The sequence below is a fragment of the Rana temporaria genome, chromosome 2 (genome assembly GCF_905171775.1).
Source record: "Rana temporaria chromosome 2, aRanTem1.1, whole genome shotgun sequence".
Taxonomy (NCBI): domain Eukaryota; kingdom Metazoa; phylum Chordata; class Amphibia; order Anura; family Ranidae; genus Rana; species Rana temporaria.
In genome coordinates, this window is record NC_053490.1 from 95,195,552 (window position 1) to 95,222,738 (window position 27,187).

The following is a 27,187-nucleotide window of genomic DNA, read 5'->3' on the forward strand; positions in this document are numbered from 1 at the left end:
CATATGTACTTGCAAACTCCTAATTCATAAGTACTACTCATACATTTCTCACCTAAAAGTACTCACATCTATCTTATTTGTTATCCATAAGTACTCTCGCATATCTTCACTTGGCATACAAATGTATAAGTACTCCTCACACATCTCACAACCATAGGTATGTCACACATTGATCACTTCTCATCCATAAGTAGTTCTCACACATTTCTCGCTTCTCATCCATATGTACTCTTCGCACGTACCTCACTTTTTTTTATTAAAGTGATAAAAAAGTCTCTTATTTAAAAAAAATCTTTCCTGCAACATCACTGGATGGAGAAGGGCTCCGATAAGTATTGGGGGTGCTGCTGGACACAGATTTCTTATCTTAATGGATAGAATCCATTAAGATAAACCTTCTGTCTTTACAACCACTTCAGGTTCTCCTCATGCATATCTAACTTTGCACCCATAAGTACTCCTTATGCATATCTCACTTCTCATCACTCATCCACAAGTAATGCTCACACCTATCTTGCTTATCGTGGAAAAACTACTCACACTTTTCATCAATACAAATTTTTTAAATACACCTTACATATTTCATCCATCAGTATACCTCACACACCTCTTGCTGCTCATTCACAAGTACACCTCACACATTCTACGAATGTATCATATATAATGTGTTATACTAGACCAGGGGTCTGCAACCTTTAAGACATAAAGAGCCACTTGGACCCGTTTCCGAAGGGAAAAAAAACTGGGAGCCGCAAAACCATTGCGACATTTAAAACAAATATAACACTGCATATATTGTCTCCGCGGGGAGATGTCGGCGGCTGAGCTGAGAGCTCTCGTCGTGACAGGTGGGCGGGAGACTTCAGGCGCGTGCATGCACCAGCGCCACCCGGGCCGCGAGCACAGACAGGCCAGCTCTGTGGCCAGTCATATGACGCGCCGTGACCGAATCACAGGCCAGCTCAGGCCTGTGGCCACATGAATGCCTTGAATATTACTAGGACATGTGTATGAAATGGTGTTCACTTTCATTTGTAGGAAGGTCTGTTCACTGATAAATCATAAATGTTGTTTTATGATGTCCTGTTACATTTGAGTAAGTTTGTGGCTTTTTGAGGAACTCATAATTTATGTCAGTATTATAGTATATCTGCTTTGAATTTGTTGACATGAACTGGCATGCAGTCATTAAAGGTTGTAAACCCTCCCTGTATACTTTGTACCTATAGGTAAGCCTAGAAAAGGCTTACCTATAGGCACTGTAAATATCTCCTAAATGTGTGCTGTTTAGGAGATATTTACTGTATACTGTGCTGATTTTATCGGCCCATGCATTCTAAAGAAACAGCCATTTCTTCAGGAACGCATGTGCAGGAATGATGTCACACGGCTCTAGCCAGTCTTGTATAGCTGTAGTTTCATGCATAGGGTCATTCTATTTGTATGAAGAATGGGCCTTTTTTATTTTTGTCTCTTCTTTGTATTTCTGGGAAACTTCACAATTTTTTTTTAAATAAATTCTGTACTGAGAAGTGAAGAGACTGCTATTGCTTCTAATTCTGAAGATTCCACTAGGCTGAAACGAATGGTTTTAGTGCTGACCCATAATAAGTAAAGTAAATCGAGAGTTGTGGGTAGAAACCATGGCTATAAAGGGGAAAAAAATATATTTAACCCATGCAAAGAGGGCTTTGTAGACATTACTAGTATACTAGTTTGGAACTAGTCAAGGAACTTGGCTGGACTGCACATAGTCCTGACCTCAACCCGATAGAACACCTTTGGGATGAATTCGAGCAGAGACTGCGAGCCAGACCTTCTCGTCCACATTCGTGCCTGACCTCACAAATGCGCTTCTGGAAGAATGGTCAAGCATTCCCATAGACACACTCCTACACCTTGTGGACAGCCTTCCTAGAAGAGTTGAAGCTGTTATAGCTGCAAAGGGTGGGCCAACACAATATTGAACCCTACGGACTAAAGCCTGGTACACACAATCGGATTTTGTGATTGGGATTGTGTGATGACAGGCTGTTGGCGGAAAATCTGACCGTTTTGTATGCTCCATCGGACAATTGTTGTCAGATTTTCCTGCGGACAAATGTTGGATGGCATGCTTTAAAAAATTTCCGCCAACATTCTGTTTTTTCGAGCGTGTGCACACAAGTCCGTCGGACAAAAGTCCAAAGTACAAACCCGCATGCTCGGAAGCAATTCTCACCAAACACAACCTTAGCAGAAGGTACCCAAAGGGGTGGCGCTAAAGAGCTGAAAAACCACAATGTTTTGTGTTTGTTGGCCGACAATTGTGTGCCATTTTTGTATGCAAGACAAATTACTGGCCAACGCCCTTCGGACTACAGTCCTACGCCTTTTCCTCGGAAAACATGATTGTTTGTACGAGGCTCAAGATTGGGATGCCATTAACCACTTGCCGACCACCTACCAAATATTTACTGTGGCAGGTCGGCTCTATTGCGCAAAATCATGTACATATGCATAATTTTGTATAGTAGTCACTGGGGGTGGGGGTGCATGCTCCTGATTGGACACATCTATCTATAGAGATATAGATTTACAATTGTGCAGCACACAGATAGAGATGTCTAAGTATCACAGTGCCGTATCGCAAAAATGGCCTGGCCATTATGAGGGTAAAACCTTCTGGTCCTGAAGTGGTTAAAGTTTATGTGCATATAAAGGCAGATGTCCCAATACTTGGTAATATAGTATATCTATGTAAATTATCATTGCACTTAGTCAGATTTTAGTCCAATCATTCGAATTGCTGTTAATAATAACATTTATATCCATATATGGAATTTTTATAGATACTTTTATTTTTTTACATTGTGGATGCTGCATACAGTCCAAGCATTCATATGTAACTGGCCATGTAATGATTACTGGTAATTGAATACAAGTTGGGAGCAACCATTTCAATTAAGATACACGGAAGTACAGTCGTTTATTTCCTTGTGCATGGTGTGATATTTCCGGCTCTTCCGCTGTAAGATTTAAGAGGCAGACATTGCGCGCTAGCCTCAATTCCCAGTCGATACTTTCGGAGAGGAAACATGTTGGGTTGGAGACAGCAGTGTGATGTCTACAGGTGCAAACGGTTCTGCAGGTGGCCATACACCGCATATGTTCAAACTGCCCGCTCTATACAACTTGCTTACTGGGTACATATACCCCCCCCTCCTGCCCAGGTGAAATTTCAGCTTCCGGCACTGCGTTGCTTTAACTGACAATTGTGCGGTCGTGCGACGTGGCTCCCAAACAAAATTGACGTCCTTTTTTCCCCACAAATAGAGCTTTCTTTTGGTGGTATTTGATCACCTCTGCGGTTTTTATTTTTTGCGCTATAAACAAAAAAGAACGACAATTTTGAAAAAAAATACAATATTTTTTACTTGTTGCTATAATAAATAGCCCAATTAAAAAAAAAAAAAAAATTCAGTCTAGGCCGGTACGTATTCTTATACATGTTTTTGGTAAAAAAAAAAAAAAAAAAAATCGAAATAAGCGACTGGTTTGCGCAAAAGTTATCGCGCCAACAAAATAAGGGACAGAATTTTTTTTTTTTTTTACTAGTAATGGCGGCGATCTGCGATTTTTATTGCGACTGCGACATTATGGCAGACACATCGGACACTTTTGGCACCATTCACATTTATACTGCAATCAGTGCTATAAATATGCACTAATATGCACTAATTGTATCAATGTGACTGGCAGGGAAGGGGTTAACACTAGGGGGTGAGGAAGGGGTTAAATGTGTACCCTATATAGTGTTCTAACTGTGGGGGAAGGGGGGTGACCGATCTGTGTCCCTATGTACAAGAGACACAGATCGGTCTCCTCTCTCCCTGACAGCACGCTGTCATTGTGAGAGCCGGCAATGAGAAATGATCTCATATGTTTACATAGTGCTTCCCCGTGCTTCACTGTGGCGGCTGCATCGATCGTGTCATCCCTTTTATAGGGAGACACAATCGATGACGTCAGACCTACAGCCACACCCCCCTACCGTTGTAAACACACACTAGGTGAACCCTAACTCCTTCAGCGCCCCCTGTGGTTAACTCCCAAACTGCAACTGTCATTTTCACAATAAACAATGCAATTTAAATGCATTTTTTGCTGTGAAAATGACAATGGTCCCAAAAATGTGTCAAAATTGTGCGAAGTGTCTGCCATAATGTCGCAGTCACGAAAAAAATCGCTGATCGCCGCCGCCATTAGTAGTAAAAAAAAATAATAAAAATGCAATAAAACTATCCCCTATTTTGTAAACGCTATACATTTTGCGCAAACCAACCGATAAACGCTTATTGCGATTTTTTTTTTTTTTACCAAAAATAGGTAGAAGAATACATATCGGCCTAAACTGAGGAAAAAAAAAAGTTTATGTTTTTGGGGGATATTTATTATAGCAAAAAGTAAAAAATATTGCATTTTTGTTTATAGCGCAAAAAATAAAAACCGCAGAGGTGATCAAATACCACCAAAAGAAAGCTCTATTTGTGGGGAAAAAAGGACGTCAATTTTGTTTGAGAGCCACGTCGCACGACCGCGCAATTGTCAAAGCGACGCAGTGCCGAATCGCAAAACCTGGCCTGGGCATTTAGCTGCCTAAAGGTCCGGGGCTTAAGTGGTTAAGTGTGGTGTATAATTTTGTTTAGTATGTAAGGTATAAAAAAACAGGCAATTTACCTTAAATATCTCTATGCAATGGCAAATATAAATAACCAACTATATGGTTAGGGAGCAAGCTCTGTAATGCAGTCTGAGAATGACAGAAGATATATACTGTATATACTATTGGAGGTGGAATCTGGTAAATATCTCAGACTCGGATCAATTTTTTTTTCTATTAAGGCTGCTCTCACTGGGGCGTCGGCGGCAAAGCACTTTTATTTTTAGTGGTGCTTTACCGTCTTTTTTGCGGAGGTTTTGATCCACTAGTGGGATGCTTTTTAATTAAAGACTGTTTTGCCATTTTATTTTTTATTTTTTTTTCAGACAGAACTGTAATATATTTTATATGCTGGCCATACAAGAATGTCTTCCTTCATACAAAATTTCATTTTAACCACTTCTCTACTTTGGGTGTTTACAAGACTAAAACAGTTTTTTTGCTAGAAAATTACTTAAAACCCACAAACATTATATATTTATTTTTTTCTAATACCCTAGAGAATAAAATGGCGATCATTGCAATACTTTTTGTCACACCATATTTGTGCAGCTTTCCTACAAGCGCACTTTTTTTCAAAAAAAATTCACTTTTTTTAATTAAAAAATAAGACAGCAATAAATTTGGCCCAATTTTTTAATATATTGTGAAAGATAATGTTACGCCGAGTAAAATGATACCCAACATATCCCGCTTACAAATTGCGCCCGCTCGTGGCATGGCGTCAAACTTTTACCCTTAAAAATCTCGATAGGCGACGTTTAAAAAATTCTATAGGTTGCATTTTTTGAGTTACAGAGTAGGTCTAGGGCTAGAATTCTTGCTCTCGCTCTAACGATCGTGGCGATACCTCACTTGTGTGGTTTGAACACCGTTTTCATATGCGGGCGCTACTCGCGTATGCATTCGCTTCTGCGCACAAGCTCGTCAGGACGGGGCGCTTTAAAAATTATTTTTTTTTTCTTATTTATTTTATTATTTTTTACACTGGGGGAAAAAAAAAAATGATCACTTTTATTCCTATTACAAGGAATGTAAACATCCCTTGTAATAGAAAAAAGCATGACAGGTCCTCTTAAATATGAGATCTGGGGTCAAAAAGACCTCCGATCTCTCATATTTAGACTAAAATGCAAAAAAAAAAAAATTGAAACTGTCATTTTTTTCAAATGACAAAAAAAAAAAATGTTTCTTTTAAGACGCTGGGCGGGACTGACGTTTTGACGTCACTTCCGCCCAGCAGAGCTGCTATGGGGACGGGTGGGGGCGATTTTTCCCTCACTCGCAACCCCACACAGCTGCCGAACGGACCCGATCTCCTCTGCCCTCTCCCGCCACCGATAACGGCGATCTTGCGGCGGAGACTGCCGTTATCGTTAACAGAACCGCTCACACTAAAGATGGATACCTCGGTTGTGGCAGCAGCTGCTGCCGTTACCGAGATATCCATCTTTAAAGTTAGGCCGTATAAAGTCGTACAGCGGTTTGGAAGTGGTTAAGAATGCTTGTTTGATTTTCTAATTGTTAGTGGGGTCAAATCGATAGACAGTGATGGGAAAATTTGAAGGAGCAAAATAGAAAACTGCTTGGTCAAAGGAATTTTCAGACAATGTATGTGGTTTTTGTTCAGAAATTACATTCATTTTAAAACTGAATGTTTTTAAAAGCAACATTTGTTCAGTGAATGTACATTGATTTTTCGTATTAATATTCTCGTCCGAAAATGGAATGCGTGTATGGCCAGCATAAGACTCGGTTCACACCTTGCTTTTGATCCATTTCTACAGTGCTTTTTGCACATGCAATTTGCATTTTTTATGCTTTTTTTCTTTTTTTTTGGTCAATTTGTCGTTGGGCAGATTAAAAAACACAAATTGCTGCAAAAACGCACTACGTGCGTTTCTGCAGCTTCTCCATTGAAGCCTATTGAACCAAAAAAAAAAACACCCTTTTTGTGTTGGAAAAAGTCCTTGACCCTTTCCAAAAAAAACATAGATGTGTACATGTCCCATAGGAAACCATGTTAAATTAACTGGAGTGTGTTTCTGAAAAAAACACCTAGGTGCGATCCAGGCCTAAGACGTTTAGAAGTAGAAGTAGTAGTAGTAGTAGTAGCAGCGTGCTTTTTTTTTTTTATATCGCCTGTCATCATTATCATTATAGTACAAAAATAGCAGATACTCTTTATAATGGGGGTTCATTTATACTGTAAAACATTGAAAGTAATTATATAAAATAATTACACCCAGAACTAGGATATATAGTAATTATAACAAGTCAGACAAGAAGGCAAATGAAGGGTGGAAGGGAGATATAAATCTTTTATATGAAAGTAATACTAAAAGAAGAGTTCTTTTATTTTTTTTTAATTGTCTTCTGATGTATATGATCATTTTTAATTGAATGGACAATACTGGTAAACGTCTACTTTAAATGTAATAGTAATGACTTATATTTTTTTTTATAAAACTTTTTACACTCCCCTGCTCTGTGTAATGGTTTTGCACAGAGCAACCCTGCTTCTCCTCTTCTAGGGCCCTCCGCCAATGCTTCTGGCTCCTCCTGCTTTCAGAGTGCTCCAATAGCAAGCTGCAAAGTATAATATAGAGTGCCCCTTTAGCAAGGTAAAAAAACTTCTGCCTTTAGAACCACTCACTTCCTGCCCAGGACTACATGTCCCATAAGGCATTGCTATTCACAATTTCTCAGTTACATACTGACATGTATGGATGGTGTACTGAGCTGTATGCGTGCTGCACTGCATTTCCCGATATGTAAATAAATTAATGCATTCTGTATGCAGGCCGAATAATCGATTATGAAAATAGTTGTCAACTATTTTCATAATCGAGTAAATTGTTTTGGCCCTACTGTGAGTGCAGGATTGTGTATATTGAGGTTTTTTGTTTTTTTTGGTTGAACTAGATGGGCTTGTGGTTTTCTTTAAACCTATGTAACCACCCAAGTTTGGCTCCCTTTCCAGTGCCAACAACCTTGAGTTTTGCTTCCTGACGCCTCCATCTCTCACCTAACCCTCCTGGGTCACTCACCACACGTTAGTAGAACTCTATTGAGTGCTTTCTCACGTATTCTTGATCAAAAGTCCCAGTTCCTGTTGCAAACCAGTTTCAGGGGTTTACTCTAACCTTTCCAATGCCCCATCTTGGATCTCAAAGCTCTAAATGTCTTAATTTGAGACCAGAGGTTCTGCAGGGCATCAACCAAATCTGTCCTCACCTGCCCTTTACTAGGAAGACTTTTTGGCTTTTATGGACAGCAAGGATCTGCATCTTCATATCTCCAGTGAATTTATGTTTTCTGCACCACCAGTTTGTGGTCCTAACCTTTGCCTTCTCTTCTGGACCTTTGCTGAGGGAACAGTTGGTGCAGTCAATGTCAGACGTGGCTTTGACTATCCAGTTACACTGGGTCGGCTAGATCCTGAACCATCAGAAAAAGTCACTGGAATTGATTCATTATTTTCAGTATATGGGTCGAGCTGTGGACACTGCAGTCCAGAGTGTTCTTTCCACTTGAACATTTTTAGAGAGCCTGGTCTCAGATTTGAGCTCTCCAGTCCAGGAGTCACCTGATTATCTGAAGTCTTGCTTTGGCAAGAGAGGGTGCATCAGATTGTGTCCTGTGCAGAACTTCTAATTGACAGGCAAACTTCTTCCTAAAGAGATCAGGCAGCTGGGCCAACACACCTCTGACCTTGAACAGAGGGTGGATGACCTTGAAGCTCTCAGCATCCACGCGAATGAGCTTGAAGCCCTCTATGAGGAAAATCAAACCCTACAGTCTCAGCTGGAAGACTACGAAAATAGAGCCAGACGATCCAATATACGCATCTGAATCCCTGAATCAGTGACCGATCTCCAATCTACGATCACAGCTTTGTTTCAGGAGTTATCCCCCTGGATTCACAGAGCCCTTGCCCCATGCAAACCAGATGGCGCTCCTCATGACAGTTTCCAAGCTCCACTTTTACCATACCAAGGGGCAACTTGTCACGGTTGCACACCAACACAAGACTCTCCTGTTTTAAGACTATGAGTATCAGATGTTTGCTGACCTCTCCCAGACAACTATCTCCAATCAGCGAACGCTCAAGCCGCACCGCAAGAGCCTACACCAGCATCACATCACCTACACCTGTGGATTCCCTTTCTCCCACCAAGGCCACAAGCATACCTGCAAAACTCCTGAAGATCTCCAAACCCACTTTCAGGACCTGCATCTGACATCTCCATTGGCTGAACAATGCCATTACTCTGCCTCCTGTTAGCCACAAAAGGCCTTCGCCTTCATCCCTGGATCCTCACAAGTGTGGTAGGTTTGCCTCTCCACCTTCTGTTTATTCGAACTCAGTGGACTGAGATTAACATATCTCTACCCAGCTCTTTCTTGCATACACAGCAGTTTTGTGAATCTGCATTTAGTTACATGTCCCCCCCCCCCCACCCCCCCCTGCTCTAGGTATCACTTTTGGACTAAAAACTTTGGCAATTGGACCTTCCTATGTCTACAGATGAAAGTTTTTTTTTTTCCCGCACATGACCCCTCTATCGCAATTCACCCAAACTAAGTTTAAGGGTTTGCAGTTTTAAATATGATCAAATGCCAGTTGGCATATAATTCATGATTTATCAGAGTGCCCTACCCTAACCTGGCACCCCAACCCTTGATTTGGGTTAGAACCAAGAAACCACAACTTTCACCCACCCCTCCAACCCTCTCCTCCCCCACATTGTTTTCAAGATTGCTTTCTGAGGATTCATGTGATTAACAGTTAATTGGACTCTATAAGTACTGATTCTGTTCAATAGCCCACATTGACTGCTTGTTAGGTAGGGCACTGTTGATTTTTTTAATTTATTTTTTGTTTAGTTTGGACCAAGCACACATTTTCCACCTTGTCTGGGCACCACACCTTACCCTTTGTAGGAGGGGGCAGACCTACACAAGCTGACAAATAGACATCCGCATAATTCCATGGTTTTTATCATATCTGCTATAATGAATCCTTAGTTTTACTGTTTCTAATATGTTACCATGTTAAGATTCTGAAGTCAAATTAGATTCCTCCAACATTGTCATATCTATGTGGGGTTTCCAGGGCATGACCCAACCGACAAAGATGGTTCGACATTTGTAAATGGTTCTGCTCTACCTTTTTGTGTTACTATGTCAGGGTGCTATCTAACTCCAATTTGGATTTAATAGACCTGGCCCCCTTATTTACTTTTCAACTCTCCATAATTTTCACCAGGCGACTGTTGTGCTCTGTTGACTGCCATTGCAGCCCCTCCTTTGTCCGAGGATGCCCCCTTTAGGGTTCTCCATGGGCAAAATCATCTAATCATCTAATCTCAATTTTCTCCCTCTTCAGGAACTCGCTATGTTTTCCTCCCTCCTTCATTACTCTCTGCTCTAACTCTCTGTTTCTCCTATTTCCTTCTTCCATCCCCATTGGGGGGATAGGAGCCAGCCTCTCTCTATCCTCCCAATTGTCTTTCCCCTAACTATTCACCATGGCACCCCTAAATGTCATCACCCTTAATGTTAAGGGCTTGAATTTCCCACATAAACGGGTCAAAGCCTTTTGATAATTTTTGTGTAAATTTTGTTTATTAGGTTCAGTCACAGCTTGACATATAGTTACAGTGTAAACATATTGGTGACACACATTTTTCATTACATGAGGGAAAAAATAAAAAAGGCAACATGTAAAAACAGATACAACATGGGGCTGTTCACTGAGACACAGAGGATATATGCCCCCTGTGTTTCCACCAGCCTGGTATCATATGGTAGGCTCAAGATTCTAACTGCCAACTACATAGTGGCCATCAGGGAAGGCTGCCCCTTGCGGGGACCAGCCCCCTGTTTCATGTCGGCTTCAACAGATGAGGGGGTCTGGGTTGTCTCCACGACAACGCCACCCAAGCCCTACACCGGAAAAGGGGGGTAACCAGGACCTTCAACTAACCTCCTTCAGTGCTCTGCTCAGGCCAGAGCCGCGTTCGGGCACCTCCAGCTCCTCAGTGGGAGGCAGAACACTATCACCTCCCACCTGCCAACTCCTAATTTGGCGAGGAAACCCCTTGTGTTGCTTTGCAGCCATAACCAGTAAGGGGGCATGCAATTCAGGCCTCCCATTAACATTTGACAGTAAACAGATAATAAGGGGGGGAGAGGGGGTCGTAGAGGGTTAAAGAGGAAAGATACAGGGAAGGTGTGAGTAGGGAATAATCTGCATCCTACCGTAGCTCCTGAGTGTCCAGTGCCCACCTCGGGCTCCCCGCGCCATGCCTTTCATCGGACAGGTGTGCAGAATGTTTGCTGTCAATTCTTCGTCTAAGAGGGGAATTCCGCTACTACCGGGGTCAGTTGTGGGGGCCAAGTGCTGGCTCCGCTAGTTCTAGCAGTGCCACATACAGGCTAGAAGAGACCTGAGAAATGATCCACCCACAAGGACCACATGGCAGCAAACGTATCTCTAGTGCCCTTACACGTAGCTATCTAGTCCTCTGCTTCCCTGATCTCATTCACCTTACCCACCCACTCCTCTCAGCTCGGTACCTGCGCTGCCTTCCAGTAAATAGGAAGCAATCTCTTGGCGACGTTCAGCAGGTGGGGGTAGCACAGTCTTTTTATAGAGACTGACTGGCATGGGAGGAATGTGTAGGAGGAAATGGACTGGGGAGAGAGGAACCTCTCTCCCCAGGATTTCTTTAACCTGTTCCCGAACATCGTCCCAGGAGCGTACAATCAGTGGGCAGTCCCACCATAGGTATAATAGGGTTCCGCGGCCCCCATGGCCTCGCCAACATAAATCAGAGTTGGCTGAGTATATCCGTGCCAGGTCTGCAGGCACCCAGTACCGGCGTGATTATAGTTTGTAGTTCTCCTCCTGCATTTTGGAGTCTATAGAGCTGGAATGGGTAAACTGGTAAAGGTATGTCAGTTGAGGCCACATCAATTCCAGGCCTAGGTCCCTCTCCCAGGCCCGGATATATATGGGCTTAGAGGCCGAAGCGGAGGACCCCAGAAGCCAATATAGTTCCGAGACCATGTGTGAGATTGGTTCCTTATGGAGCTGCCGTACACCTCGAATAAGTGGTGCAATTGTCTGTATCTCCAGAAGTTCATCTGGGGCCCCCTATGTCTAGCCGTCAGGGATTCCAAGGGTATCAACTTGCCATCCTTCAACAACTTTCCACAGCTGGCATTCCCGTCGTCCACCCAAGTTCCGAAGAAAGTTGTGCACTACCCTGGGGAAAACCAGAGGAACCCTCCCAATGGCGCCAGCGGGGGCCAGTTTCAGCGCCCGATTGACTCGGCCCTACGTCCCAAGTGTGTGGGTCGTCAAGGGGGACGTGTCATCGAACAATCCCCTGTAATCCCGTGAAAGCCACAGGGCATATGCTAAATTTTCTCCCAGCCATAAATTTCTCCATAGATATCCAGTGTTTAGACTGGGTGTGAAAACGCCAGTTTAGAATCCTCTGAAGCACTGTGGCTTGGTGATACCTCAGAATATCCGGAACTCCCAAACCACCAGAGTGTTTTGGGCGTTTCAGTACCTTCAGAGCTATACGCGGTTACCATATGAAGTTGGTGAGCAGGCTGGACAGCTGGGTAAAAGCCTTTTGATAATTTGCTTCGGCTAATGCCCATGTGGTCTGCCTGCAGGAGAACCACATCACTGACTGATACTCCCCCAAGTTTATTGGTGCCTCGTATCCACAAATATTCTTGGCATCAGCCGAAACTAAACGCAGAGGCGTACTGGTGGCATTTCACCATACTTCCCCATTTTACACTCCGGCGGAGACCAAGGACACTAAAGCGAAATACATCATTCTAACAGGTCATCTCCTCAATGTTGAAGTTAGAGTGGTGTCATACTACGCCCCCAATCGTAACCCCACCTCCAAGTAGTAGACGCTTAGAGGCAGAGCACTTTGTTGATTTCTGGAAATTCTAACCAAGGTATTTTATCCCTTTCTCCACAAATCCCCTCTCCCAACCACCCCCAACCCTAGTAAGCTTAAAGTGGTTGTAAAGGAAAAACATTTTTTCTTAATAAGCATCCTTTACCTGCAGACATTCCTCTTTTTACTTCCTCATTGTTCGTTTTTGCTCAGAAGTTGCTCTATTTCTTCTCTGTTCTGTTCACTTCCTGCTTGTCTGATTGTTACTCACCACCGTGAAGGGAGGCTTTACTGCGGTGGTCAGTGACGTGCTCGCCCCCTCCTGGGAACTACATCTGTGCGGCAGGACGCTCTCTACGTGTTAGAGACTTCAAGGAGGTGTGAATTACTGGGTGTGCCGCAATGCATACTGGGAAATGTAGTTCTTGCATGAACTAGCGCCGCAAACCAGGAAGTGAATGAGAGAACAGAAACTAGAACCCTGAAAGTTATATAGATGAGGGAATTTAATAGGTATTTACTTGTTTTTTTAACAGAATCATTACACTATTCTGTCTGTCTACCTTGCAGACATTAATTTTAGGCAAAAACATTTTTTCCTTTAACTTCCAACAATTGCTACGCCACTAACTCCTCGATTTCCTGGCGAGAAGCCAACCCAGCACGGTGACAATATACCTCTTATTCCCACCCTCATTAAACCTTCTCACACATAGACTCATATTTTGATCTGTCGGGTCCACTCCAGCCCTCCTATCCTCTGTTATCATACCCTTTACATAGTCTGACCACAACACTGTACTCTCCTCTTTAGAATCGTTGATACCCAGACAAAGAGACTACACATGGTGCCGGAACGACTCCCTCATCACTCACCCTTCCCATCAAATGACTATTGCTTTTGCTATCAAGGACTACATTACTCACAATAACACTGGCGATCTATCCCCCCCTGACAATTTGGAAAGTCCACAAACCGTCCTTAGAGGCATATGCATTACCCAAGCCACCCATTATAAGACGGAACGTCGGGCTCAGCACCAACAATTAGAAGCTGCTTTCACTCGACCTCAGGAAGCATTCCCCAGTAATCCCAAAGCTGATTTTAGAAAAGGCCAGACTAGAACTAAAAGTTTTCTTGACTAAATTGGGGCAAAAAAGGCTCTGCGCCGTTCTAGACATAAACTGCATATTAAAGCAAAATAAACTGGACACAGTCCTTGCTTTGTCCCTACGCAGATCAGACCATACACATAAGCCTGTTCCCCTAAAAGTCTTTAACTACTTCAATACAGGGCTTTTATACCCACCTCCATACCGGGCCTATTCTGGCACTTCTCTCCTACATGTACAAATCATCATTCTTTTGCTAGAAAATTACTCAGAACCCCCAAACATTATATATGTTTTTTTTAGCAGACACCCTAGGGAATAAAATGGCGGTCATTGCAACTTTTTATCTTGCACGGTTTTTGCGCAATAATTATCCAAACGCCTTTTTTTGGGGAAAAAAATTGTTTCATGAATTTAAAAAATAACAAAACAGTAAAGTTAGCCCAATTTTTTTGTAAAATATGAAAGATGTTACGCTGAGTAAATAGATACCGAACATGTCATGCTTTAAAATTGCGCACACTCATGAAATGGCGCCAAACTTCGTTACTTAAAAATCTCCATAGGCGACGCTTTGAATTTTTTTACAGGTTACCAGTTTAGAGTTACAGAGGAGGTCTAGTGCTAGAATTGTTGCACACGCTCTAACGCACGTGGCAATACCTCACATGTAAACATCTCTCCTCCAGGCTGGAAAGCATAAGATCGTGAAAAAAAAAATCACAGATCTAATGCTTACTAACCGCAATTGCGGCTTTGTTTACATACGGGTACCCAGGCGTGACGTCATTACATCGCGCCCGGGCCATCCGGTCATAGAGATGACTGGTGACCATCTGGTCACCAGTCATCTCTATGCTTCCTATCCGGCGCAGGGCGATCTTTTCTCCGGCCCCCCGATGGCACGTGGGGAGCCCGGAGAAGCACCGGATGGCGGCGGGAGGGGGGATGTCCCCTCCCGCCGCCTATAAGAAAGATCAAGCGTCGGAACCGCCCTTATGATCATTCTTATGGTACGCAGGATCGCCGCCAGAACACAATGATATCCGAATGATGCCTCTAGCTGCAGGCATCATTCAGATATCACCGCACAAAGTCCAGGACGTCATATGACGTCCACCCAGGATAGGAGATCTTCTTTGTGGACGTCATATGACGGTATGCGGTATTGAAGTACTTAAGGACTCGTACTCTAGCAACCCTGTAAACGTTCTAGCAGCATTCCGGCAACACCTTTCTGATCTATATTCCACAAAAACTGGGTTTGATGAAACTCGTGCTTCAGACTTACTTTCCAAATGCAACCTCCCATCTCTTTTCAGCTTCACAGCATGCTGATCTTGACTTGCCCATCTCTAAATTGGAAGATAGGAATGCCTTAAAGCGGGGGTTCACCCTTAGAGGGCACTTTTTAGCCTTAGATTCCTGCTCGTTTTGTCTAGGGGAATCGGCTATTTGTTTTAAAATATGAGCAGTACTTACCCGTTTACGAGATGCATCCTCTCCGTCGCTTCCGGGTATGGGCTGCGGGAATGGGCGTTCCTTCTTGATTGACAGTCTTCCGAGAGGCTTCCGACGGTCGCATCCATCGCGTCACGATTTTCCGAAAGAAGCCGAATGTCGGTACGCAGGCGCAGTATAGAGCCGCACCGATGGAGTGACGCGATGGATGCGACCGTCGGAAGCCTCTCGGAAGACTGTCAATCAAGAAGGAACGCCCGCTCCCGAAGACCCATACCCGGAAGCGACGGAAGAAGATGCATCTCGAAAACGGTAAGTACTGCTCATATTTTAAAACAAATAGCCGATTCCCCTAGACCAAACGAGCAGGAATCTAAGGGGAAAAAAAAGGGATTTTTTTTTTTTTTTAATAAATGGGTGAACTCCCGCTTTAAAGTCCTCAAAACCAACAAACATCTGGGTCCAGATGGGTTCACGGACACCTATTGAAAAAATGTTGGATCTTCTGGCCCCCCCTACTGACCAATGCTATGTTGAAAGGCCACTCTTTTGATGCAGACTCTCAAGGCCATTATCTCCATGCTACCCAAACCTTACTCTGATTACTCCTCCTGGGCCAATTACTGCCCTATCTCCCTCCTCAACATAGACATTAAAGGGGTTGTAAATGAATTTTTTTTTTCATAATAAGCATCCTTTACCTGCAGACATTCCTCTTTTCACTTCCTCATTGTTCGTTTTTGCTCTGAAGTTGCTTTATTTCTTCTCTGTTCTGTTCACTTCCTGCTTGTCTGATTTTACTGACCACCGTGACGGAAGGCTTTACTGCGGTGGTCAGTAACGTGCTCGCCCCCTCCTGGGAACTACATCTGTGCGTCAGGACGCTCTCTACATGTTAGAGACTTCAAGGAGGTGTGAATTACTGGGCGTGCCGCAATTCATACTGGGAAATGTAGTTCTTACATGAACGAGCAATGCAAACCAGGAAGTGAATGAGAGAACAGAAACTAGAATGCCGGAGGTGATATAGATGAAGGAATTTAATAGGTATTTACTCGTTTTTTAACAGAATCATTACACTATTCTGTCTGTCTACCTTGCAGACATTAATTTTAGGCAAAACATTTTTTTTCCTTTTAAGCTCCTGGCTAAAATTTTCTCTTGTCTGAACCAGCTCATCGGGTCCCTTATCCATAAAGATCAGGTAGGATTCATCCCTTTGAGGCAAGCTGGCGATAATATCTGTTGGGCAGTCCTACTAGTCCACACAACTCGGGCCCATCTTAGACCTACATGCTTTATATCGCTAGACATCAAAAAAGCCTTAGACACCCTCTCTTGGCCTTATCTCCAATTTACACTGTAAAGATGGGGTTTTGGGCCACATTTCCTCACCTGGATTTCCTCCCTTTACACCACACCCTCAGCCTACCTCAAATATGCTGGTTATAAAACCAATCCCTTCACTGTCTGCCACGGGATGAGACAAGGCTGCCCCCTGTCCCCACTTCTATTTGCCTTAGCCATTAAACCTGTAGTCCAAATGATACGCTTCAACCCAAATATTAAATGCCTTGAACTTGTTGGTCATCACCACAAACTGTTCGCAGACAACATTCTCCTCTTTCTCTCCTAAACACTGACAAATATCTCTAACCTTCTTTTGACCAGTTTGCATCTCTCTCAGGCTTAATTGTTAACCCACAGAAATCGAAAGTGCTTAATGTATCCCTACCCCAACCTACAGTATCACATCTTCGCCATGCCCTTCCATTCTTGTGGTCACCTCACTCAATCCCCCTACCATGGAATTAAATTGACAGCTGACCCCGCCACCCTGTACTCGAGTTAGCATCGGTGGGTAGTTAACCATTTTTAACCAGCCTTTTGACTGCTTGGTCAACCTTGCCCCTGGCATGGTTAGGTTGCCGTGCTTTGACGAAAAACGTATGTGAGTCATATGGACTCCCCAGCTCCAAACTCTTCCGCTACCTGCAAATTAAGCATTTCCTCAGCCCATGCTTGTGTACAGATTCCTCTTTGCCTGACTTGACCAATTTTGAACATATCTGAAAAAAAAAAACCACACACCCCGGCCCTGATATCCTCTTTCTATGCAAAGTTCTTATACCCCCACCCCCTTATATGTCTTTACACCACGTCACCAAGTGGGAGAGAGACTTAGGACTTCAACTAGATGCCAAAGACTGGTCCGATATTTGAACTGCTACCAAATCAGCCACTCAGAACGTTTTAGCTCTGGAAGCGAATTACAAAGTCCTAATGCATTGGTACCTGGTTCCTGCCCAGATCACCAAATTCCTCCCATCCTACCCCCCACCCCACCTGCTTTCACGGCTGTTCGAAAAAAGGCACTCACCTCCCATATTTGGTGGAGTTGCCTAATTGTTTTGGGCCGAAATCTTTCACATCATGTACACCCTTATGGACTGCACTTTAGTCCCTGACCCAGCCACAGCCTCACTCAACAAACAACCCTCCAATGTGACCTGGTTACAATTTACTCCTGCAGGTAGGGTTGCCAACTCATCCCTTTAAAACAGAACACATATTAATTACACAGGTTCTGAGGCTAATTTAATGCAAATAAGGCACCAAGTGAGTTTAATAACCTCCTTAATCAGCCACAGAACCTGTGTAATTAATATGTGTTCTGTTTTAAAGGGATGAGTTGGCAACCCTACCTGCAGGTTACAAAACAAACCATGGCAAAGGCTTGGAAAAGCGCCAATCTCAATGTCATGGAAATTAAAAAGAGTAACTAGGGCCATGTTGCATGCCAAAGTCGGGGGCAAAAAGTACTAACGTTTATGAAAACCTTGGGTTGATCATTATGTCTGCTGACTTTGATAACTCCTTGCTTTCCCCTTAAATGATTCCCACCACCATATAAATGACCTAACTCAACAACTAACAACTTATAGATAACTGCTCCCTAAACTCTCTTCACCCCCCCCCCCCCTCCTGGTGCCTACCTCAACTCTCTGCTTCTGTCTTTTCCTTCTCCAAACCCCCTCTTATGTCCCCCCCCTTCTCTATCCTTCTTAAAGCTAACTTTGTTCCTGTGGGTCCTATCATTCTTAAAGCTAACTTTGTTCCTGTGGGTCCTATCATTCTTAAAGCTAACTTTGTTCCTGTGGGTCCTCCCTATTATCATTATCACACCTGATTGTCCATCACTGATATGGCACCAGCCGCGCTATATTGGTCTCCTTACTCTCGAAATCTATTAAGACCCTCCCTCCTACCACCGGGTCTCCTACACTTAAAGTGGATGTAAACCCACTCTCATCCTTTCTAAAATACTGCCATAGTGCTGATCTATAAGGATATACATGCCTCCTGCATGTATCCTTACCTGTCAAATGTCTCCCCTCTGTTATGAGACCTGAAAAACTGTAGATTCTGTAGGTGTATCTGTTGTCTGGAGCTCGGTGGGTGGAGTTGTGATGTTTGTAGACTCCCCACCCACCTCTACACTCCCCTTGTCAACATGCATTTTTTCCTGTGTATTCCTTACACTGAATTCTGCTATGATCACTAACATCCAGTCAAAGGCCAGAAAAGAAACCACATGACTTCAGAAAAAGAGTGGAGGTGGGAATTAAAAAATAATGCCTGTCTTAGGCTAGTGCATAAGATATGTAAATAACCTGTCATTCACAGCAAGGGGGAAGAACAGACAAAAGTTTTCTACTGTTTGTCCATTTATCTCACTGAAAAAAAGAAAGAGGATTGCTCAGAGCTGGATTTACTCTTTGTGGCGAGACTGGGCACAGATGATAGGAAATCTTATAGTATACATTGTGACACCATAAAAAAAAAAAAATACCCTACCACAAGACAGCATTTACCGTCACTAAACTCAAATCGCCCTTAAATCATGCCATATCATTGTAAACCTATGCTCACCGCGCGCCCTCCGATCCTTATTTATGTACCCATTACCTTTACACTCTCTTATAATGGGCTGCGCCCCTGTCGCTGTACAATATTGTTACATGTTCTGTCCTGCCCCTGGGGGATGACTTACATTTTTTTCTTTTAATGTGTAAGCAATGTTAACTTTGGTCCTATCCTCAATAAAATCTTTGAATAAGAAAGTTATTGCATTAACAAATGATGGGAAATATGATGGAATTTGTATTTATCTTTTGTATTTTACTAATGGTGGTGATCAGCAAATTATAGTTGGTCTACGATATTGCTGCGGCAATCTGACACTGAGACTGGGGGGAACTGACTGACATCACCAGTGACACAAGTCAAGTGATCAGTGCTACTATTATCCACTTGCCAACCGTATAACTTTGATATACAGTGACAAAGTGGCACGGCTGTACCGGAACATGTATCCTAGTACGTGATCCAACACTTTGGGCTCTGGGTATGCACATGTGCACCACCGGTGGCCTGCTCCCGCTCTGATTCTACACAGCTGGAGCCGATTGGCAGGTACTGTGGACTCGGTATCCGCCAATCCTTCAGTACAGAGGGAGAACGGTGGTCTCCCTATGTAAACAAGGCAGATCGCTGTTCTGTCAGTACAGAAGGCTTGGATCCTGTGTTCCTGCAAAGCAGGCACATGAATCCATGCCTCCCCCTAGTACAAGCACCTACCCCACAGTAGGAAAACACCAGCTAGGCACACAGTTAACCATTTGATGGCCCCTGATGTTAACCCCCTCCCAGCCAGTGTCGGTGCATTTTTTTTTTTTATCACTGTAATTTGTGTCACAGGTCCCCAAAAATGTCAGTGTCCAATGCAATATCGCAGTCCTGCTAAAAGTCCCACCATTACTAGTAAAAATAAATACAAATATCCCATAGTTTGGTTTGCGCAAAAGTTATAGCGTCTACAATAGATATACACTTATTGGGTTTTCTTATTTTTTTTTTACGCAAAAATATTTAGCAGAATACATATTGACCTAAATTAAGAAATTTCATTTTTTTTTGGATATGTTTTATAGCGGAAAGTAAAAAAAAATACCCCAAATTGTCCTGTTTTTTTTTTGTTTATAGTGCAAAAAATAAAAACCACAGAGGTGATCAAATACCACCAAAAGAAAGCTCTATTTGTAGGGAAATTTTTTTTTTTTATAATAATGTCGCACAACCACGCAATTGTCAGTTAAGCCCTGGAAGATTTGGCTGCTAAATGACCAGGCCATTTTTAGCGATTTGGCACTGCGTCGCTTTAACTGACAATTGCGTGGTCGTGTGACGCTGCACCCAAACACAATTTGACGTCCTTCTCCCCCACAAATAGAGCTTTATTTTGGTGGTATTTGATCGTCTCTGCGGTTTTTATTTTTTTGCGCTAAAAAAAGGAGCGACAATTAAAAAATACACTTTTTTTTTTTTAACTAGTAATGGCGGGGATCTGAGATTTTTTTTTTTTGGGACTGCGACATTATGGCAGACACATCGGTGCTATAACAATACACTGTTTACTGTATAAATGTCACTGGCATGGAAGGGGTTAACAGTAGGGGGCGATCAAGGGTTTAATTGTGTTCTTCTAACTGGGGGGGGGGGGGGGTGAGGCCTTCCCTAGAGAAAATGACAGATTGTGGTTCCTAGCTGTCATTTCTCACAGAACAGAAATTTGTGTTTACACACACGTGTCCCTGTGCTGCCTCTCATGTCCATGATGGCGTGTGGTCGGCGATCATCGCGACAGCCGGTCATAAGCATCGGCCCGTGCCGCCTGCTATCCCATTCCACTTAAAGGAGCCAGCGTACAGCTACAACGGCTCAGGGGATCGTGCCGACCTGCAGTATGACGGCAGCTGGTCGGCAAGTGGTTAAAGTAACGCAGTGCCGGATTGCAAAAAAAAATAAAAATCTTCTGGAGGTCAAGTGGTTATTTACTGTACTAATGACACTGGGTGGAAAGGGGTTAACATTTAGGGGCAATCAAGGGTTAACTGTGCTTACAATGTTTACTGTGTGAATTGTTTTTACTGAGTGAAGTGTCGGTTTTTACTCGCTCCTTTTTTTTTTTTTTACCAACACAGAGCTCTCTTCTGTCTTTCGCTCAGTGGATTCCCTTCATAAAGCCATTGGCTGGGACCCACTGACCGGCAAGGACTGCACAGACGGAGCGGCGGGTTGGCAACGTGTACCCCCGATCCAGAAATGCTGGATCACATATATGTACGTTGCTGGACTTTGAGTGGTTATACCGGGATGATGTCTGCAGCATCATAAAAAGTACCTGTTACTGCCTATTGCCATAATGAGATATTTATATTGCATATATTTAAAGTGACAGTGTAAAAATAAAAAACATTAAACTAAACAAATCTCTATAGTAACCTGTAAAGGCTTTTAACTACTTGCTTACTGGGGCACTTTCACCCCCCCCCTTCCTTCCTGCCCAGGCAAATTTTAAGCTTTCAATGCTGTTGCACTTTGAATAATTGTGCAGTCATGCAACACTGTACCCAATTAAAATGTTAGATTATTTTTTTCCCCACACAAATAGAGCTTTCTGTTGGTGATATGTAATCCCCACTTGGGTTCTTTGTGTGCTAAACAAAAAAAAATATATATATATATATATAATTTCTTTTTATAGTTGTGTTATAACTGATAGGTGGCACTGATGGGCAGCAATAATAAGTGACATTGATGATGAGGCACTGGTAGGTGGCACTGAGCCTGTAAGCCTGATAACTTTTTTTTTTTTCTCTCCCGCCGTTTACTTCAATGATAAGCTGTCAGATTTGTAGGTAAAGTTGATCCAGGGTAAATCCGATTGCCTCTCGGGGGATCAGGAGGGAATTTTTTCCCCTGCTGTAGCAAATTGGATCATGCTCTGCTGTTTTTTTTTGCCTTCCTCTGGATCAACTGTGGGTATGGAGTTGGGTGTATGGGATTGTATTGTGTTTTTTTATTTTGTTTGTTTATTTTTTTGTGGTTGAACTGGATGGACTTGTGTCTTTTTTCAACCTGACTAACTATGTAACTATGGCTGACCACTGATCACATAGTTACGGGCCGTTGTGATTGGCTCCCGAGGACTTGACGAATACAGAGCGCATCAGGAATGCGAGCACGTGAGGATGTCCATGGACGCGCTACCAGGATTGTAAGCCTACAGTGTAACTAACTATCTTTTGGCGTGGTTAAAGGGTGCCAAGTGGTTAAAGTGTTGCCTATAAATAGTAAAATTACGCTGTTTGTCACTGGTACAGTTTTTCTTTTTTTTAATGCGTGACAAGTTTGATAGCCATTTATTTACTTGGTGTAACATCAACTTTTATTATTTTGCCAAATAATTGGGCATTATATTGTTGTTCATTAAAATGCAAAAAGTATCATTTTTTTCCCCCGTACAAAATGGTGTTTAAAAAAACACTGCACAAATACCGTGTGACATAAAAATTGCAACACCCACCATTTTATTTTCTACGGCCTCTGCTTTAAAAAAAAAAAAAACATTAGTTTGGGGGGGTTCTAAGTAATTTTCTAGCAAAAAATATAGATTTTTACATGTAAACAAAGTGCAAGAAAAGGCCTGGTCTTTGGGCCAGTTCACACATAGAAACACAGTCTGGATGTGTTTCTGTTGGGTGGTTTTGACACATTACTAGTGTGTTTTTGATGTGTTTTACAGTGTTCCAGTACAGTAAAAATGCAGCATGTTCGTTTTTTTTTTTTTCTGGAACTGACCACACTGAACTATGCCATTGGAAACCATATAACCTATCCATGTGTTTCTGATGCAGGAAAAAAACCCCACAATGGACTGCATGTAGTGAACTGGCCCTTAAAGTGGATAAGCAGCAGTAAACTAGCATTCCAGTGAACCTGTTATCTGCATCCCAGGTTCACTTTAGCTAATATGCACAGTATTTTCTCACTATAGAATGTGATATTTTTTTAACCAGTCATCGTTGTTTTACAGCGATGGAAACAAAATAATAGAATTTGACAATGGTCAGCGAGAACTGCACACCCCCCAGTTTAAAAGGCGAGAATACCCAGATGGGACCATCAAGACTGTGTACACCAATGGCCAGCAAGAGACCAAGTATGCATCTGGGAGAGTTCGGGTTAAAGATAAAGATGGCAATGTTATTATGGACACTAAAATGTAACAATAAAAGATTATTGAAGGTGTATTTATTTATGAAATGTAATTATTGTGTGTGTATATAATTTTATGAAATGCAGATTGTGTAATGGTGTACTTATTGTATATATAAGCTGTACATATATTTTTTTAATTAACCTGTATTTGAATACATTTTACTAATGTAATAAACTTATAAAAGTCATATGTGTGTGCTGTCAAAAAATAAATACATCTGTTGCTGTAGAACTGACCTCTTTGCACATTGCCATGAAGTCGATTGAAATGGGTGTACAGTGTAAACTATGCCTTTATTGTGGTGCCTGGGAGCCACAGCTGCACAGCATTTTTGCCCATAGGACTGCATTACAGAAAATGTGTGTGTGTGTGTGTGTGACTGCTAGCACCAGGTGTATTTGTGCATGGGTGTATTTTTCAAATGTTATTTTTTGGCATAAAATACACTGTAGCTCCTTGGCATCACAGAAAAAACTTGCCTCTTACATGTTGCTGTACAATCAAACATGGGCTTACAGTGTAAACATGTTATATATAAAAAGTATGAAAAATTATTTAATGGTAGAAAAGTATAGTATAAAACATTACACGTGAAGTAAAAGTACATGACATCAATTAACATGAATGGTTAATATGTTTACTCATGTTAATTGATGTCATGTACTTTGGTGCAATACTTCACGTGTAAATGTGTTTTTTAGTGTAAACTATACCAGAGCTCATTGTTTTATACTATACTTTTCTACCATTAAATCATTTTTCATACTTTTTATATATAATTTGTATTCCGTTGCATTTTTCATATACCTTCTGCTGCCTAAAAACCCGATTGGGGAGCCTTTCCTTACAATATTTTTTCAGGGGTGAGCAGCACTTTCCTTAACCCCCTTGTGTCCTTTTTTGTCCATACATTTTTCCCGTGGTTAAACACCTTTTCTATCCCCTCATGGACACAGGAAAGTGTAACATATGAGCTCTGGTACTGTACAACTATCTTTTAGCATTTGCCTGTTTTTGTTATTTTGGGATTGAAACTAGATCTGCCAACATGTCCGCTTATCAAGGTGATGATTGGACAAATTTAATGCAACAGTATGAAACAAATTTCGAAAAGGGGGAACAGATCGACACTCCGATCTCTTCCCACTTTCGCAAACTAGGTAAACTCCTAGAAAAAAAGTCGTCCTTGTTTTGGCATATTAAGTAATTTGAAAGATATATTAGTGCTAAGATAAACCCTTTTGGTCTTCGTATACAAATTTTTCCCCATATTGAACAAGTTCATACCCCCTTTAAACTAGAGTGGGAATTATCTGTTAAAAAAAAAAAAACTAGAGTGGGAGACCCACCTACAATCATGCTCTCTTGAGATGATGAATATCCTATCTCGGGAATACAGTAGACAGATTGCCATACTGGACATTGAGATATGTACCCTGGAAACATTATTGTCTTCACATAAAAAACTTGACGCTACCCTAAACCTGAGACCACAAGGATAATCTTTCGCTATTCTTTGCAACACAAAGCTAAAAAAAAATATAGTGCACAAACACTGGACGATTCTAACTGACAATCCAAAAATCAATCCTTTCATTACCGACTACCCATCTATTGTTCATAAACGGGCTATGTCAATAAGGGATCTCTTGGTATCAAGCAAATACAAAGCAGCCCAACCTGAGAATCTACGCTGTCCGCTGCTTGGGACATTCCAATGCGGACACTGTTCATTCTGTTTCCTAATGAGGAAAGACAAAATCTTTTGCCTCCCTAATGGAGAGACTTTCAAACCTATACATTTTGTTAACTGCCGCACACGCGGAGTGGTTTACTACATGGAGTGTGAATGCGGAGCCTATTATATAGGCAAAACAAAACAGGAACTTTGGAAACGAATATCCAAGCATAAATACAGTATGGATATCGGAAATATATATCTCCCCATAGGTAGACATGTTGCCTTTTTTCACAACTACCGAGTACCACATGTTTCATTCGCCGCCCTCGACCAGGTTTTAATCCTGGCTCGGGGGGGCAATTGGAACAAAATTCTATTACAACGGGAGCAAAGATGGATTTTCAGACTCGGGGGCCACTCAGTTCCCCGGTCTGAATGACACACTTTCATTTGCTTCCTTCCTAAAAGGCTTCACCTCAGGGAAAACCCAATAATAATTTTCCCTCTTTCCTGGTTTAGATTCCCGTTCCATTCCATTTTCATTACTCTTTTTGTATTTTATTTTACTTTATCTCCATTGTGTATATATATATATATATATATATATATATATATATATAGACATTTATTCTATTGTGCACAATATTGAACCATGACTATACATCTTTGAGCTGTGTGTTTCGCCAAAAACCTGTATATCCCTGGATTTTTAAATTGTATGTCCCTCTAACTAAATCATTGAGCTTATTGCTTGCCAACTCCAGCTGTACTGTCCGTTCTCATAACAACATTTTTAAATCCATGTGAACAACATGGTTCCTATATATCTAAGTGGTGCCCATATATGACTCCCGTTTTGGCTATAACTTTCTATCTTTAACCAGTATAAATTTTGTTAATGTATACATCATATAATAATAATTGCTTTGTAATCTTTATCCCCCTAGGATTGTGGTGCATCTCTGCTGAGGGGCGTTTCTCCGTTTGGTGCCAGGTTTGTTTCTCTTTGATGGCCTCTCAGTGGGGAGGGGGAGACACAGGGCTCTGCACTCTCCTTTTTCTCCACTAGATGGCGGGCGGGTCCCGCCACTGTGGAGATTGTTCCTCCCCACTGACGTCGTCAATGGCTCTCTCCAGCGCCGGAGGCGTCCCACGCGCGCAGGTGGTGCGGGCCATCATTGGCGCGACGATCGTTGCGGCAATGGGCCGAGGGATTTCCTCCGCTGACGCCGAGGGACCCATAGCAGGGAGGGCTTTTCTCTTAGCCCTGGCTCCATGCGCCTACCTGGAGGCCCGTGGGTGGAGTCAATGGATGCGGGGGGGGAGGTTTGAGGACCCGATGGGGCATTCCAAGCTGCCAATTAGTGATGATTTTTTCATCAATGACACCTGGTATGCACATACTTATAACAGACAGCGCATTTCCTCCACGCCAGTCTGTGATCCCATCTCTGCCTGTCAGGAGCAGACATACTACACACAGGGTACGGCTACTTTATACCATACAAGCTATCCATGTTAATTGCATATTTGCAATATTCGTTGCTCCCTTTATTCATAATAGATCTTTCTCCTCAGATACGACCAATTGTTCTCATCTGGAGGTCAAATTTCTCTTCTTTGAAACATTATAATACACTAAAAGGTACCCACAATTTATTTATTGTATCATCTCTATTTTCACTCACCTTTTTCTATTCCCAGTTTCACATAATTTGAACCTAGTCATAAGCACAACAATATTAATTTTGTTCACTTTTACATCTATTTTAATTTAACCTCACATTCTAATTATTTATTTTTTCTTATTTCAACTTATTATATTACCCACTTTTGCAGAGTTTTCCTCGCACAGCCACCTATATTCTCACACATTCAATATACACCATCCACCCTAATATATCTTTGTCACCTCATTTTATTATTCATTCACACTATGCTGAACGTGTAATACCAGCATACCTCCATACATACACTGACATTCCTAGCAACTGTTCTACCCACATTGTGCCAATATATCTGTAACAATATACATCCAATATTTTATTTTCTTCTTTGAATATATACGAATCCAGTATGCAGCGTCACTTATTCCCTTCCCTGTTTAATACTGATAAAATGGGTTTTATGTGCATGCCTGGTGTCACTAACATCCCTTAAGATTA

At 42.1% G+C, this 27,187-nt stretch overlaps 1 protein-coding gene across 3 annotated transcripts in view; it reads left to right on the forward strand.

The window, feature by feature from the left end:
* The window catches only part of CENPJ (centromere protein J), a 105,886-nt gene extending 82,358 nt beyond the window's left edge, over positions 1-23,528 (forward strand). For all 3 annotated transcript variants that reach the window (XM_040340556.1, XM_040340558.1, XM_040340557.1), the window contains exon 17: positions 23,156-23,528. In XM_040340556.1, the coding sequence (XP_040196490.1) occupies positions 23,156-23,348 (193 nt within the window). In that variant the 3' untranslated portion in view covers positions 23,349-23,528. The remainder of the gene's footprint in view (positions 1-23,155) is intronic.
* The last annotated feature ends 3,659 nt before the right edge of the window (positions 23,529-27,187 follow it).